At 41.7% G+C, this 14,920-nt stretch overlaps 2 protein-coding genes across 2 annotated transcripts in view; one reads left to right on the forward strand and one right to left on the reverse strand.

Annotated features, from left to right (window-relative positions):
* The window catches only part of HEATR1 (HEAT repeat containing 1), a 57,104-nt gene extending 44,718 nt beyond the window's left edge, over nt 1-12,386 (reverse strand). The window contains exons 1-9 of the mRNA XM_045008456.1: nt 12,234-12,386; nt 10,425-10,641; nt 9,294-9,435; nt 8,479-8,580; nt 7,071-7,211; nt 5,816-6,027; nt 3,631-3,764; nt 2,867-2,975; nt 2,339-2,449 (exon numbers count right to left, since the gene is read on the reverse strand). Coding sequence (XP_044864391.1) covers nt 2,339-2,449; nt 2,867-2,975; nt 3,631-3,764; nt 5,816-6,027; nt 7,071-7,211; nt 8,479-8,580; nt 9,294-9,435; nt 10,425-10,641; nt 12,234-12,375 — 1,310 coding nt within the window. The 5' untranslated portion in view covers nt 12,376-12,386. The remainder of the gene's footprint in view (nt 1-2,338; nt 2,450-2,866; nt 2,976-3,630; nt 3,765-5,815; nt 6,028-7,070; nt 7,212-8,478; nt 8,581-9,293; nt 9,436-10,424; nt 10,642-12,233) is intronic.
* An 827-nt stretch (nt 12,387-13,213) lies between these two features.
* The window catches only part of ACTN2 (actinin alpha 2), a 125,032-nt gene continuing 123,325 nt past the window's right edge, over nt 13,214-14,920 (forward strand). Inside the window, exons 1-2 of the mRNA XM_045011666.1 lie at nt 13,214-13,327; nt 14,705-14,881. The gene's annotated coding sequence lies outside the window, so the exon portion shown is untranslated. The remainder of the gene's footprint in view (nt 13,328-14,704; nt 14,882-14,920) is intronic.

Consider the following 14,920-nt stretch of genomic DNA (forward strand, 5'->3'; position numbering starts at 1 on the left):
TGCTTATTTCTGTAGCCTTTGACAAAATGCAGGGAAATAGCTGTTTTATTGCTGATGCTGTTGAAATTTGGAAGGAACTGAGTGAGATCTTAAAAAGAGAAATATGCAATGCCAGACTTAAATTACAAGCATTAATAAAACAAATGGGACAAGCACTATCTCCAGCTCATTTTTTTACAAATATTCTCAATACTCGGTACCAGGGTCAAACCTTAACTGCTGAAGAAGAGGAGTTGGCTATGACATGGACATCCAGCAATCATCCCTCCAAAATGCCAACTATAATAAACTTCAGAACTAAGGATGAACCATTCAAGAAATATATGTTTGCTGATGATGTTTTAAAGAAAGTCACATCAGTGAAGTGGTGGAAGTCACTTAAGCACTTTGATTCAGAGACCGTTGAAGTGATAATCTCACTTTTAACAGCAGTAGCTTTTTCTGCTGGTGTAGAAAGAATATTTTCTTCCTTTGGACTAATTCATTCCAAATTGAGAAATCGTTCGGACCTGAAAAAGCAGGAAAGCTTGTTTTTCTTTTCCAGATTATGAACAAACAAGAAAATGAAGGTGAAGATGACTGAGTTAGCTGCAGAAGCCAATATTTTAAGTTTCTCATGTTGACCTGGCTGACATAGTCGATTTAATTTTTTTTTAAATATTTCATTTAACTATTTTAATTGAAAATAGTTGTAACAAAAACAAACCTGATTTTAAAAAAACTTGACTGTTTAACTAAATTCATATGTTCGTTCTGTTAAAATATTATATGTTTGCTGTTGATAAAAAAAATCCAGAATACATAACATTGTTGTTTTGGTTAAATAAAACAATTTAAATGCCGTGCTGTATTAGGAGGAGAACATCAGCAGACAAGAAAATCCTCCAAATATTAATGATTAACCTGTTGAATTGGAGATAGTTCACCTCCCAGTGACTTCATATATATCTGCTTCAATTACCTTTGGTAAATGAAATAACCAAACAATCATTCATTTTCTGATATAGCTGTAAAACTCACCTGAAAAGTTTTCAAAATAAATCAGTTTAAAAATGGATAGTGTGTACCTTCTAAAAATGAAACCTACATCTATCTCTGACTTGTGAAGAATATGTATTAAGGTTCTAACAACCAACAAGAATGCACTTTTAATGTAGAAATCCATGATTAAATTGAGTCTTCCTGACCAGTGATTCAAATCAAATCCACCCTGACTGTAACTGAGTAACAGGCCTACTCTGTCCCTGCTCATACTTCTTATGTATTTGTAGAATGTTTTCTTCTTATCCTTTATGTCTACAGCTAGTTTAATGTCGTTTTATGCCTTGGCCTTTCTAATTTTGTCCCTACATATTTATGTTATTTGTTTATATTCGACCTAGTTTCCACTTTTTATAGGACTCTTTTTTGAGTTTCAGATCATTGAAGATCTCCTGGTTAAGCCAGGGTGGTCCCTCGCCATACTTCCTATCTTTCCTATGCAATCAGATAGACTGCTCTTGTGCCCTTAATACTGTTTTTTTGAAAAACTGCCAAGTCTCTTCAACTGTTTTCCCCTTGACTTGCTTCCCATGGGATCTTACCTACCAACTCCCTGAGTTTACTGAAGTCTGCCTTCTTGAAATCTATTATCTTTATTGTGCTGTTTTCCCTCCTACCATTCCTTAGAATCATAAATTCTACCATTTCATGATCACTTTCACCCAAGTGCTTTCCACTTCCAAATTCTCAACCAAATTGTCAAAATCAAATATAGAACAGCCTCTCTCCTAGTAGCCTTCTCCACTTTCTAAAATAAAAAACTGTCTCCAAGACATTCCAAGAACTTCGGATAATCTATGTCCTGCTGTGTTATTTTTCCAACAGATGTCTGGATAGTTGAAGTCCCCCATCACCATCAAGTCCTGTGCTTTGGATGATTTTGTTAGTGGTTTAAAAAAAAAAGCCTCATCCACTTACAATAAATTATAGTAAATAATTCTTCAGAGGGTATTAATCTGATTGTGTTTTCATAAAGCTGGTCAATAATATGCAGACCAGTAGTGTAAATGATTAATAGAAAAGGCTCAGTATAACTTAAGAGTGCTAGGAGAGGCTAGCAGCTGAGGTGCTCCGATATTAAGGTGATGGGGAATGTACCAGATAGATTTGGTTTTAATTACATGTACTGTAAAGACCAAAATTATGCTTGCATAAATCACTCAGCATACCTAAGTAACAAGTATGAAGTCACAATTAGGATAAACACAAATTACTAAGAGAAGAATATATTGATTCACAGGTGACTTACCATACTTTCATACTGCACAAAATGCATAGGAAATAAAAAGTAACTTACTTTCTTTCAAGAAGTCTGATGAGAGGAAGAAGTTGTTTATTGAGCAGAGCCATTTTGGTAGAATCAGATTCATTCTCCACACCATAGGAAATATACTCTTCAAGAAATTTACTAAAAATAACAAAAAAAACACAAATAAAACAGACATATTGACAAGACAACACTAATCATCAGCATTATTAATTAAGACAAATAGAATAGTTTGTGATATTCATATCGTATGTTATAAATACAGGTTTTCTTCGGAGTTTAAATTTCATCCCCAAAGTAATCTTTTCTTTGTAAGGCCCCAATTCGGCAAAGACTTATCCATGTATTTAACTTTGCTCAAGCAAGTAGTCCCAGTGAAGTCAAACACTCAGTGTTCAAACACCAATATGTTTGCAGGATCAGGGTGTGTGTCAGGAACCCTTGAAAGCCAGGAAGATAACAGACATTCTGACACAGTGCTAATTACATTGTCACAAAATAGGCACTATTGTAGCTGAAATTAACATACATTGTAGAAAATAATCGAAATTAGCTCACCAGGCTAATAAGCGATCTAAATCCTTTTCCAGTGCTATACTTGTAATTATGGCTTCTAGATGTCTCGTATAGATATGGTTATCTGTCACTTCAGATTCCTCGTGCCCCTCTTAAGAAGAAACAATTGGACATTTTAAAAAGAAAGATGAACTGTTGTTTTAAAATAAACGCTTTACATTTATTACACCAACCACCATGAAAAAAAATAGACAGCAGTCTCTAGTGGATTAAGCACATAATGGGGAGACAGGAACATACCCCGTCTAACACTAACCTGCTGTGCCCCTTTGGTCAAGCCAGGTAACCATGTGCTGTACCTTACTTTCCCAACCTGTAAAGTGGGGACCATAAAGTTTATCTATTTCCTATAGATGTTGCAATGATTATATATTACGAGCTGCTCAGTATTATCACTGTATGCCTGGAGTAAAAATTGTGGCAAATGTTATATATGTTATATCAAGTGACATTCTATGTGCAGCACTTGACAAGTCAAGGATCGTCGTAAAATTACACTAGCTCTCACGAGATCATCTGTTCTCACCGGAGCACTGCAAATGAATATCTAGGTGCCTAGCACATCACTAATCTGCTGTGGCATTTAAAAAAACAAAAGCTATTCCACAAGCCTCACAGAAAGAAAAACACGAGGAGTTCCTCACAGTTTGGAGCAGTCTATCATCAGGAACAATTAAAACTGATTTATCTATCAAAGTTGCTACAAGGGTTTACCCAAAAAAAACATTGGGCACATGCTAACATACCAGTAGCAGAGTCAATAATGGAGCAAACTAGGTGCGGCAGCAGGTAACGCAGAAGGGGAGTGACGTCATAGGCAGCTGAAATGCCATGCAGGATAACAACCAGGTCTGGAATGTTACATAGGTAGCGAAATGGCCTGCACAGGAGAACACCAAAAGGAAGACTGAATATTGCTCTGGGTTATAGCTTATCCATCACTTTCTATTATATAGAACTTTCAACTATCCACATATTGTCAAGTGGCTCAGCCTCAATGAAAAAAATAAAAAGGGCTATAGGGATGCATTTCCCAGTTTTCACAAGTTTAAGGATTGGTGCATATCACATTCTGAAAAGGTACAAGGCACTGCCAATCAACCATAACTCTGCGTTGTTTTTGGGCAGTCTATTTCCCTTGTTTCTTAAGAAAGTGGTGGTAGGGAAAAGGGAAAGATTGAGGGGTACTTGCGTGTGTGTGTGTGTTGGGGAGAGATGAGTGGATTTTTCTTGGAATACCTCACCACCATTCAACTACTTGCTCCGCACTCCTCCAGTGCCCAGTTGGGCTAGGGGATCCAAGGGCAAGAGGGAAGGTGGTAACTTGTGGACTGCGAAGAGCACATCTACCAGCTAGAGAGAGACACACACAGGGAGGGGAGCCCTAGAATCCCTACTCCACTTCAGGGGAAGAGGGAGAAAAAGGGGGCTGGCAGAGGCCACACTAGCTACATGCGAACTAGGCAGCAGTCAGTCAGGCCAAATCTGACACCCTAGGCCTATGGGGGGGGGGGGGGGGGGGGGGGGGGGGGGGGGGGGGGGGGGGGGGGGGGGGGGGGGGGGGGGGGGGGGGGGGTATATGAAAGGAAAGGGAGCAGGATGACTGCAGAGGTGTGAAGTGGCATACTCATCTCAATGGGATGTGCTCAGATGGAAGGAAGACACCCTTTTGGTGATGAATGAGGCCTGAAACAATAGCTCTGAGCGTTGCAAACTGCTCCATTCATCTGAGTGGATATTCTCACCCCCGCCTCAGTGCCTGAGTGCTGTGCCACACATTAACCATGCCTCTTACCAGCTTTCCATACTGCATGAGCACTGTGTGCCTGTGCCCAGCACCAAGGACATCTGTTCCCAGTGCCCAGCAGGAGTTCAGCGAGCCTATCCCACCAGAGATTTGATTCTTTTCTGGTTGGAACTCTTGCACTGGCCTCTCTGGTATCATCTGCAATGTGGCAACTAGTTCCTCCGTATCATTCTGTCCCCACACCAGGCTTCACATCCTGGACACAGTCTTGCCCACCAAACTGTCCCAGGGCAGGACTTGGGCAGATAAGTAGATGCTGAAATTCCTCAGAAGTGTGTACACCACTAGCATGTCCAAAAGGAGCATTATAATGGCCCCAGACATCAAGGGAAAGGTGGGTTGACAGCACTAATGTTCTCCGAATGCAGAACTCCAGAGAAGAGGATTCTAACTAATGGCCCTGGCATTCAAGTGCTTGTTCCTCTAAGCCACCATGTGAACCCATCCTCAGAAACTCCTTAGGGAGTGAAACACAGAGTAAACAATAGCTCTCACGCATGTGTAAGCATTAGCAATAAAGCTTCTAGGGTGCAGAAACTTTAGAAATAATTTTTGAACTGGTCCTTGGTACTGGTCAATGGCTGTTCCCAGGAGCAGCCCATATTATACATTTCAAGAAAAATTCTTCCTAACTCTGCATCAAAAAATAACATTTTATAAACAGCTCATTTTAGGGGGGCTGTAACTCAGGAACCCACTGACCAAATTACACTACGGACTCTACCCTAGCCCCTCTTGTGGCAGACCAATTTTCAAGCTAATCTCCTCATGCTTTGGGGGTTGACACCTGAATATTACAAGCACCTTATTCTTGGGGAGGAGGGGGGGGGAGAAGAGGAGGAGGAGAGGACTATATCTGAGGAACGCCTGGACAAAAAGACCTCAAACTTGTAGCACCAACTCTACCCGTGATGAGGCACAGAAATCTTCAAAACAATCTTGATTACGCAAGTGGATTTTAGAGCACTTCGAAATATTGACTGTTAAACAGTATGGTAGGTCTCAACCTTAACTATAGTGGTGTGACCACCCTATGGTAATAATAGAATCCTTTTAAATATCATTAGTTTCCATCTTTAGGACTCAACTATTAAGAGGAAATCTGTCAACTCAGGTATACTTACTTTTTCCCAAGACACTCTCCCTTTTGGTTCTGAAGAAGAACGAGCAGGCAGGCCAGCCCTTCCCTGGCTAGAGAAGGTGTTTTTGTCAAATTCTTGCTGATCTGTAACATCAAGGACTGCACCAAGGAGGTCTCCATTGTCACTTTCATTGCCAACTGGCAGATGATCATGTAGGTTGCAGCTCTGTAATCCACTAGAGAGGATTTCAAACCCTACCAAGAGAGAAAGAATTCTAAGTGCATTTCTGCCAAACTTAAGTTTAAAAATGAGTTTGTCTAAATAACGGTACAGAATACTCTTTGGGCAATATTAATGAATTGCATTATCCCCTTTTCATCATGTTAAAGCTTTAGTGAGCTAATTAAACCTCAAATCTAGACAGAGAAAAAGAAGACATATGCTCATTAACACGGTAGCAAACCAGGTCGACAGAGCTGCCACCATTAGCCGCGCAGAAGTAAGGATGGCATTGTGTGGCCACTTACTTCTGCGCTACTGCCTTCAGAGTTGGGCCTGCAGTCAGCAGCCACCACTCTCCAGCCACCCAGCTCAGAAGGCAGCAGCGCAGAAGTAAGGGTGGAGAGGTATGGTATTGCCACCCTAACTTCTCTGCTGCTGCTGGCAGGGTGCTCCCTTCAGAGCTGGGTGCCTGGCCAGCTGCCACTGCTCTTTGGCCACCCAATTCTGAAGACAGCACAGAAGTAAGGGTGGCAATACCGCACTCCCCCTACAATAACTTTGCGACCTCCTCCCCCACCCCACATACATCTCCCTTTTGGGTTGGGACCCCCAGTTTGAGAAAGGCTGATCTACTCCATGAAATCTATCCAGTATAAGGTAAAAATACACACAAAACCAGATTTCACGGTCCGTGACGTGTTTTTCACAGCCGTGAAGTTGGGAGGGCCTTTAGCTGTAGTTATCTAGACTCCCTCAGCCTTAAAGTGCCGTATTACGAGAAGTGTATCAGATCAAAGCCAGGCAGACACAGCTCCCTATGCAGTCCAACAATAGCAATCCTGAACTGGTCAAGGTTTGCTCCATCACGCAGGATTGTGAGGTAAACACGTATTGTACGTCTTTAATAGTCAGCAGAAGCAGCAACAGGAACACAGAAAAGAGAGCTGTGTTTTGTTTACCTAGTCTCTTTTCTAATTTATTCCAGGGTGAAAATCTCTCTTGGAAGTTAATTACAGGATTCTAGTTGGAAAAATAAGCCACCTTGTATCATGCAAGAGAACGAAATACTGGGTACCTTTTGTATGTAAGGAAGCAGTTTGGAGACTATAGTATCTGTTATCCTCTCTACAGCCCCAAGAGCAGACACGATGGTGGAGGCATAAAAAGTAAACAGGACCCTCAACTGAGAGACGCTGCCATGATGAACAGAAAAGGTCTAGAACGAAGGGAGAATAGTTACTTAGGCATTAGGATGATAATCAAAAACATAACTACAATATTTAAGGTCTCATGTTAAGAGTTCCTGTTACTACAGGATTCTGCTTAATAGCACTTCTGACATGGATTAATGGTAACATTTTGCTAGGAACCAATCCTGTCCCATTGACTTTATTGTTAATGGGATTTGGATATGGCAATGGCATGCCACTGACTGAACTATTTTGAAAGAAAGGCCCTGACCGCAGGCAGGTTTGAAGGGCTGCTGCCAGGAAAGGAAGCACTAGGACGTGCCTTTCCCAGCTGCAACTCTGCAAACATGCCTATGGTTGGTGCTCGGCAAGTCCCAGAACTTCAAGTTTACCGGGCTGCAGCCCGGTAAACCTGCTTTGCCACTTATTGGTAACTTCTGAATAACAGCAATTCTTTGTCAGGAACTGAGAAGTTGCTAATAAGTGAAATCCACTGTATTTGCATTTTGCTTATTTTGGAATATTCCAAAAATTTAAGAAATTGTGACTGCTACATCTATCATTCTTCTAAGATTTTATTACTACTGTTTTTTTTGTTTTTTTTTTGGCCAGTGACTGAAAACTATGATTCTTTCTACCACCCTGAGATCAATGGATCTAACACCCATAATTTAAACTACTGTTAACATTTCAAAGCACACACTTAAAATAGCCATGACAACTATGAAAAGAGGTACCCAAGCGCAAAAATTATTTTCAAATAGAGTGGCAGGAATCAGGTGGCTTTTTTTTATTTTTTTAAACAAACTAAAAGCATCTCAGTTTTCTCCATAAAGAATTACGGTAAAAATCTTGTGGAGTCACTCTAGGACATCAGTCAATTTCCTGTTTCTTGGTTAATACACTCTTCTTTGCCACAGTCTCCTCCAGCTAAAGCTCCTTTTCCCCTTCACCTCTCACTGTATATACAGCACTGCACAGTTCGCTAACTTCATTTTGCCTCAGACATTGGCCACCACCAGAAGCAAAACATCAGAGCAGAAGGACCAATGGTCTGATCCATAGAACTTTCTGTACTGTTCCCAATGACATTACACCAATTTCTACTAGGTTTTAATATCTCGGTAAATCAAAGTGGGCTCAAAGAAAAAAGATTCAGACATTTCTGTGTACTGAGTGCATTTACTGCTACACAATTCAAAATGTGCAAAAACAGCACACCATGATGCAAATACATAAGACGGGGAGGGGGAAGAGACACACAGACCAACAGAACTAGAAGAATTTACCAACCTTTACAGATTTTGTCACCAGACTGCAAATGAAATCCATGAAACCCAGATCTTTGTAGCAGTGTGTAATTAAAGCACCCCTAGCAAGGGGGACTCCTGGTTTCTGTCCATGATAAAAATCAAAGAAAGGGATATAAAAACATAAATAAAATTAGAATATTCTAAAAGTGAAATCACACACACACACAAACTTCCTTCATCTCTCCAAAGCATACTAAATGATCACTGACATCCTGATTTGAGGAGGGATAGCTCAGTGGTTTGAGCATTGGCCTGCTAAACCCAGGGTTGTGAGTTCAATCCTTGAGGGGGCCATTTAGGGATCTGGGGCAAAAAATCTGTCTGGGGATTGGTCCTGCTTTGAGCAGGGGGTTGTACTAGATGACCTCCCAAGGTTCCTTCCAAACCTGAAATTCTATGATTGATTCTATGATTTAAATTGAAACAAGTAATGGTTTCCTCTCACTGGACTTTGTTTCTTCCCCTCATATTTTTATAAAATTATATGTACTAGTAATTAATATGTTTCCAAGTTTTCCAAGTTGACTGCAAATATACTAATAATAAAAAGCAGATTTTTTTTCCTTTATCAAAACAAGGGCTATAATTAATTTTCCTTTAAAGAGAGAGATCAGGAACAACATATGGACATTGGGGCCCCAATCCTGCAACAGAATCTTGTAGTCAAGACTCAGATCTATGGGGCTGCACACGGGGTGGCAGGGGGCATGTTAATAGATACAATATCAGGACCAGGACCTTACTAAGTACTATTTCTCATACATCTTCTGAACTGTAACTTTTAAGCTACTTTACCTTAATTGGATGCAACCAATTCCATTTATGAGTTGGGTCTTCAATTTTTAACAGCTGGATAACTCTCACAAACAATTTAGTCTCGTGGTACGGCAAAACACAACCAACCAAACTGTCCTGGTTGTAAAGATGGATATGAAACCTACAAAAAAGCAAACACAATCAGAAATTTCATAGCACGAGGTCCATACATCCTATTCTTGCAACACAGGTTTAAAATAAAAACCTTAAACATAGAATGCCAGGCTGAATCAGGCCTGAAGTCCATCTTGTCCTGTATCCTATCTCCAACAGCATACAGGACCAGATGCTCAGATGAAACAGCAAGATACCCTGCATCCAGCAGTCATGGAATAACCTGCTCACAGGGAAATTATCTGTCTGCCCTAATTAGTTAAAAGGAAACCAACATTGTTTCATTTTCAAAGATTTTAAAGAGGGGGGATCATTATGATCATCTAGTTTAAGCTTCAGTATAACACAGGCCAGAGCAATCCTGCAACCCAATGGATGCATGTGCAACAGCCATTCATGCTTTAGCGTTATGAAGTATTTTCTACTTTCTATATCTGCAATCATCTTACATAAATAAGGACAGTAGCATATTACAAAATATCTGGCCCATTTTCTCTCCCATTCTTTTCAGTACCTTGGAATTCAAAAATATTTAGCACATACCAATATATTATACTAGACTATACTGCACAGAGTTCACATATTATATTGAAAATACATCACTTTTACATAGCCTCTTTCATTCTGATCTTTATCAAATAAATGCCTCATAACCTCCTGCAAAAATGCTCCATCCCAGAAGAGCCAACCACATAACTGGGAAACTTTGTTGAAGGACATTCAGACAAACCCATACATAGAGTGCCATGGAATCTTCAGTGGTCCCAGAGAGAATACAGACCCTTGTTAAGCTCTCCTGTAACAGACCCATATACTAATTTGCAAGGAACTAAGCTTATCTTGCTTAGTAAAGATGAATGTTTGAGTTGATTGTGCCAGGATTCGACATGTAGTTCAAGGAAGATAGGGCCAAATCACACCCAAACTATTCTAACCAAAAAAAGTGCATTTCTTGTAAAATTTATCTATTGACATGCATGTGATTTATTTGATTACCTGTGAATTAGCCACTCCAGGCACTTTTGTGCTGGTTTAAGCATGAAGTAAGGAGACAGATGAATCAGGAATGATGAAATATTCTCATCCAGCTGCTCATTTACTGCTTTAGTCTGAACACTGCGCTCCAAACCCTTTGATGTGAGACTGAACAAAGTAGAATGAAACATCTCAAAGGCAGGATCAATCCCCATCAGCTCTTCTAGGCCAGTGCAACCTATGAGAAGTAAGTGAAAATGGTTTAAACACAACAGTTCTCTATCTCAAAACATTCTTCTCCTTCCCATCCAAGAATCATCAACATTAGTCTGCAATATTTCATACTGCACTTCTGTAGATCACTTTCACTGAATGAGTCATGCAAACTAAACTGTTATGGTAAAATGTTTCCACCCCCTTCTCATAACTGTAAGGTTACACAAAGTATACTTTGCCATCCTAGAGATAGATACGACAATTCAAGTAGGCAAGCATAGTTTACTAGAGATCTGGGCACAGGACTAGAAACCAATAACTCTGTAATTCTAATCCCGCTCTGACAGTAAAGCTCCATCTGTGAATTTGGACAAATCACACCCTCCCTCTGCCTCAGTTTCTCCATCTGTAAAATCAGTACTTATCACTCTTGCTTTATAGGAGTGTTACAAGGAGCAAAATGCTATAACGATGGTAAAAAGTATTAAGTGTCTACTATGTAGAGAACATACAGCAGAATAACCAATATGGAATTTTCTACAGACGATCAGTGAACATGTCTAGGAGCAGAGCTTTTGCTGCATTTAGACAGTTTTTAAATTGGTGAGGAAAAAGTACAACACAACTTTTCACCAATAAACAAGCATAAGAAATGAAAAGTACTTTTTAGAACTAAACTAAAATACATTATTTTCTGATCTATGAGATACATAATCATGATGCAAAGAACAGTGGATATAGCAAATGAGTTCTACCTTTTACAGCATAGTAAAATAAAAAACCTATTTCATTACAAACTAAGTGCAAAGTGACTCTGGGTGCAAGTAAAGCAAGGAAACCAACCAGAGGGAGACATGAGAAAAACAAAGGTTCAAATACATCAGTTCTCAAACTGTGGGGTTGGGACCCCTTAGGGGGTCATGAGGTTATTATGGAGCAGAGTTGCAAGCTGTCAGCCTCCACCCCAAGCCCCACTTTGCATCAAGCATTTATAATGGGGTTAAAGATATAAACAAGTGTTTTCAATTTATAAGGCATGGGGGTTGCACTCAGAGGCTTGCTATGTGAAAGGGGTCACCAGTACAAAAGTTTGAGAACCACTGAAATACATGGATTCCTTTGATGCTTAAATACAAAGCTAACAGATACCTTAGAAATACCTGTGCTACATTAGATATAGATTGAGATAAGCTAAAAGGTCACCATCGTGTTAAAATTAGGTCAGTTTAATAAACTAGGTTAAAAGTAGTTTCAGGTACTACACTTGCTCCCCAATCTCTCTAGTAACTTCTGAGGTTTTACAAACATTTTTCTATTTTAAGAAGTTTTACTCTCCTACATTCCAGTGGGAAAGACCTACACAAACAGAGAGACTATAAGAGAGAAAGAGGAAACTAAATCAAAGTGCTTTCAAAAGGCACACACACACAAAAAGAGGACAGGAGTACTTGTGGCACCTTAAAGACTAACAAATTTATTTTAGCATGAGCTTTCGTGGACTATTTTTTCCTCTAATCACTTTCAGTCATAGTGTAACCCACAACAGCAGAAGATCATAACATTTTCTGATAGAAATGTGGAGCTTAAGCTGATGGTGTCCCTAGTCACGCTTACCTATTGCAAAGAAGGTGTCTCTGTCAATATTGGCAGCTTCCTTGCAATCAAACAGCAAGGAGGCTGCTTCACTTCGAGACAAAAGGCTGGGGTCATTCTGAGGGAGAGCGAGCCGTTTCAGCTGGTGGGCGAGGGATGTCATGTTTTATATTTCTGTGGAAGAAGCCTTAATATTAAAATAAATAAAATAAAACTCACCACACACAAATAAAACAACCCTGGAACAAACCGCATTTGATCTCACGGGAGACTCTTTTTTTTCCTGGTTTTCAGCAAAGCCTGAGTTTACCGACAATAAAACACCGGAGCAACCAACTAAAGGCTAGTTACCCAGCGGCTCAGCCCGGGGTACCCACGCGTGCAGCGGGCACACACGGGGCTACCGTGGGGGGTGGGGCAAGTTCTTGTACGTTCACACGGCAGCGTTCCCGGTGACCCCCCCCCCCCCCCCACACAGAGCAATTAATCACGCGCAGCCCCGGGCCCAGCGCGCTGCAAGATTTCCCAGAGCACAAGCGCTGCCCAAGCGCCCGGGGTGTTTCCATGCACCAGGGGCCACACACCCCAGCTCTGCCCGGGGGTGGGGCTGGGGGCTGGGGGCCGCTGGCTCTGGCCAAGCCTCATGGGGGCTCCCCGCAGCCCAAGCACCCGGGAGCTGGGGGCACCGGCTCTGCCCGACTCACGGAGGGAGGGGGGGGGAAGCCTGGTCCCTACCGAGCCGCCGCCGCTGGCTCCCGCCGCCCGCGCCCTGAACTGCAGAGAAGCGAGGCGACCTATCCCCGCGGCCACGTGCGTAAAGCAGCTTCACCTCTGACCCGGAAACGGCGGTGCTGAAGAGGACAAAAAAAAAAAATACAAACCCGGCCTGTTGGGAAACTGAGCATGCGCGCCGCAAGTCAAGTGACGCGGTCTGGGCGGGGTTTGGCGCTCGCGAGTGGGCTCGGGGTGCGCGCGCGGGCCCCGCCCAGCAGCCTAGAGCCGAGCGTTCGAGCCGCTCGCGTGCAGTCGCTGCGCGGGATGGGGCTGGGTTGAGCTGCGCTGACGGGAGTTCGCTGTGTGTGTCAGCAGTCGCGGCCAGTTCTAGTATTTGGCAGGTGCTCTGGGCTTGCTGGATGTTTTGAAGGGAGCTGCTAGCTTGCGTGCTGGGGGGGGGCGTTGCAGCTGTGAAGCCGCCCCAAGACCAGAAAGTAAATAAGAACACCCCATAATGTCAAGTATCAGAGGGGTAGCCGTGTTGGTCTGGATCTGTAAAAGCAGCAAAGAATCCTGTGGCACCTTATAGACTAACAGATGTTTGGGAGCAGGAGCTTTCGTGGGTGAATACCCACTTCGTCCAATGCAAGTTGCAAAGGAGAGCGACCATTCTTTTGCCCTATGATTGTACAGCACCTAGCACAGCAGGAGCTTCTAAGCCCTACTGAAAATAATTATTAACATGAAATCTCATTACTTTTAATAATGGCTCCTGATTTTTGAGTGCTTGGGGTTGGCAATGCTGAAGAATGACCACTCTTAATACCAAAGGGCTTCAGAAGGTCCTGTGCTGTGTAATATAAAGCCACTAGCCAGTTTAAAACCCTTATTTGTTACACTCAGGAGTAATGTACTCAAAACCAAAATGGGAATGTGTTTTGTAATAAAGTGGGAGAAATAGGGGGGAAATCAAAATTCAGACAATTTGGTGAAATTATCTTCCTCTACAGTTAAGACAGTGACAAATGTATTGCCCCCTAATGCTACCTTAGGCAGCAATAACTTGCCATGCAATGCCAATGCAAACAGCCAATACAGGTATAGTCCCATATCTGGGAAAGATTTATGCACGTGCTTAATTTTAATACTGGGAGTAGTTCCATTGACTGCAGTGGAACTATGCACATGTGTAACGTCATCCACAAAAACAACCAGGAGTCTGGTGGCACCTTAAAGACTAACGGATTTATTTAGACATAAGCTTTTACGGGTAAAAACCCACTTCTTCAGAGGCATGGGTGGATTTTCTCTACATGCATCTGAAGAAGTAGGTTTTTACCCATGATAACTTATGCCCAAATAAATCTGTTAGTCTTTAAGGTGCCACCGGACTCCTTGTTATTCCTGAGAATGTTTATGAATGTCTTTCCTTATACCGTCCCTTTCCTCCCCAAGCACGTCACAAACTTTACTGACTTTCAAACTGCAGACAGGGAGTCTGTTCATCTGTGCATCTGAAATGCAATCACTTCTGGGGTATTGTGCAACAGCTGTTTAAGAGCATGCAATGACAACGCACAACAATGGAGGAGAGGAATCTGTGAATATGTATTCTATTAAAACTGCAGAGGGAATTTAAGTAGGCAGAAAGTAACTCTTCCAGTTAGAATTTGACCAGGATGTCTGAGTTATGTACCCCACTCTGATGAAATTGGTCAGAAGCTTTTTAATGAGTTTAATTAAGTAGCTAATACCTAATTTTTGTGTTTCTCTTGCAGCAGCACAGTATCTCCAGATCATTTTGGAGCACTAAAACAGTGCTGTCACAGAAGGAAAAGTGCTACCTACTTTAATCATCATCACTGCTGTATTCCCTATATGTCCATGAGGGTTCCAAGGCTATTGCTTACTGAATGTGACCCTGAATAGCTTCTGAAATTTGCCAGGATTGCCAGGTAATAATGAGGTCTTAGTCTCTTTAGGAGATGCTAAAG

The sequence above is a fragment of the Mauremys mutica genome, chromosome 3, assembly GCF_020497125.1.
Source record: "Mauremys mutica isolate MM-2020 ecotype Southern chromosome 3, ASM2049712v1, whole genome shotgun sequence".
In the NCBI taxonomy this organism is placed as follows: domain Eukaryota; kingdom Metazoa; phylum Chordata; order Testudines; family Geoemydidae; genus Mauremys; species Mauremys mutica.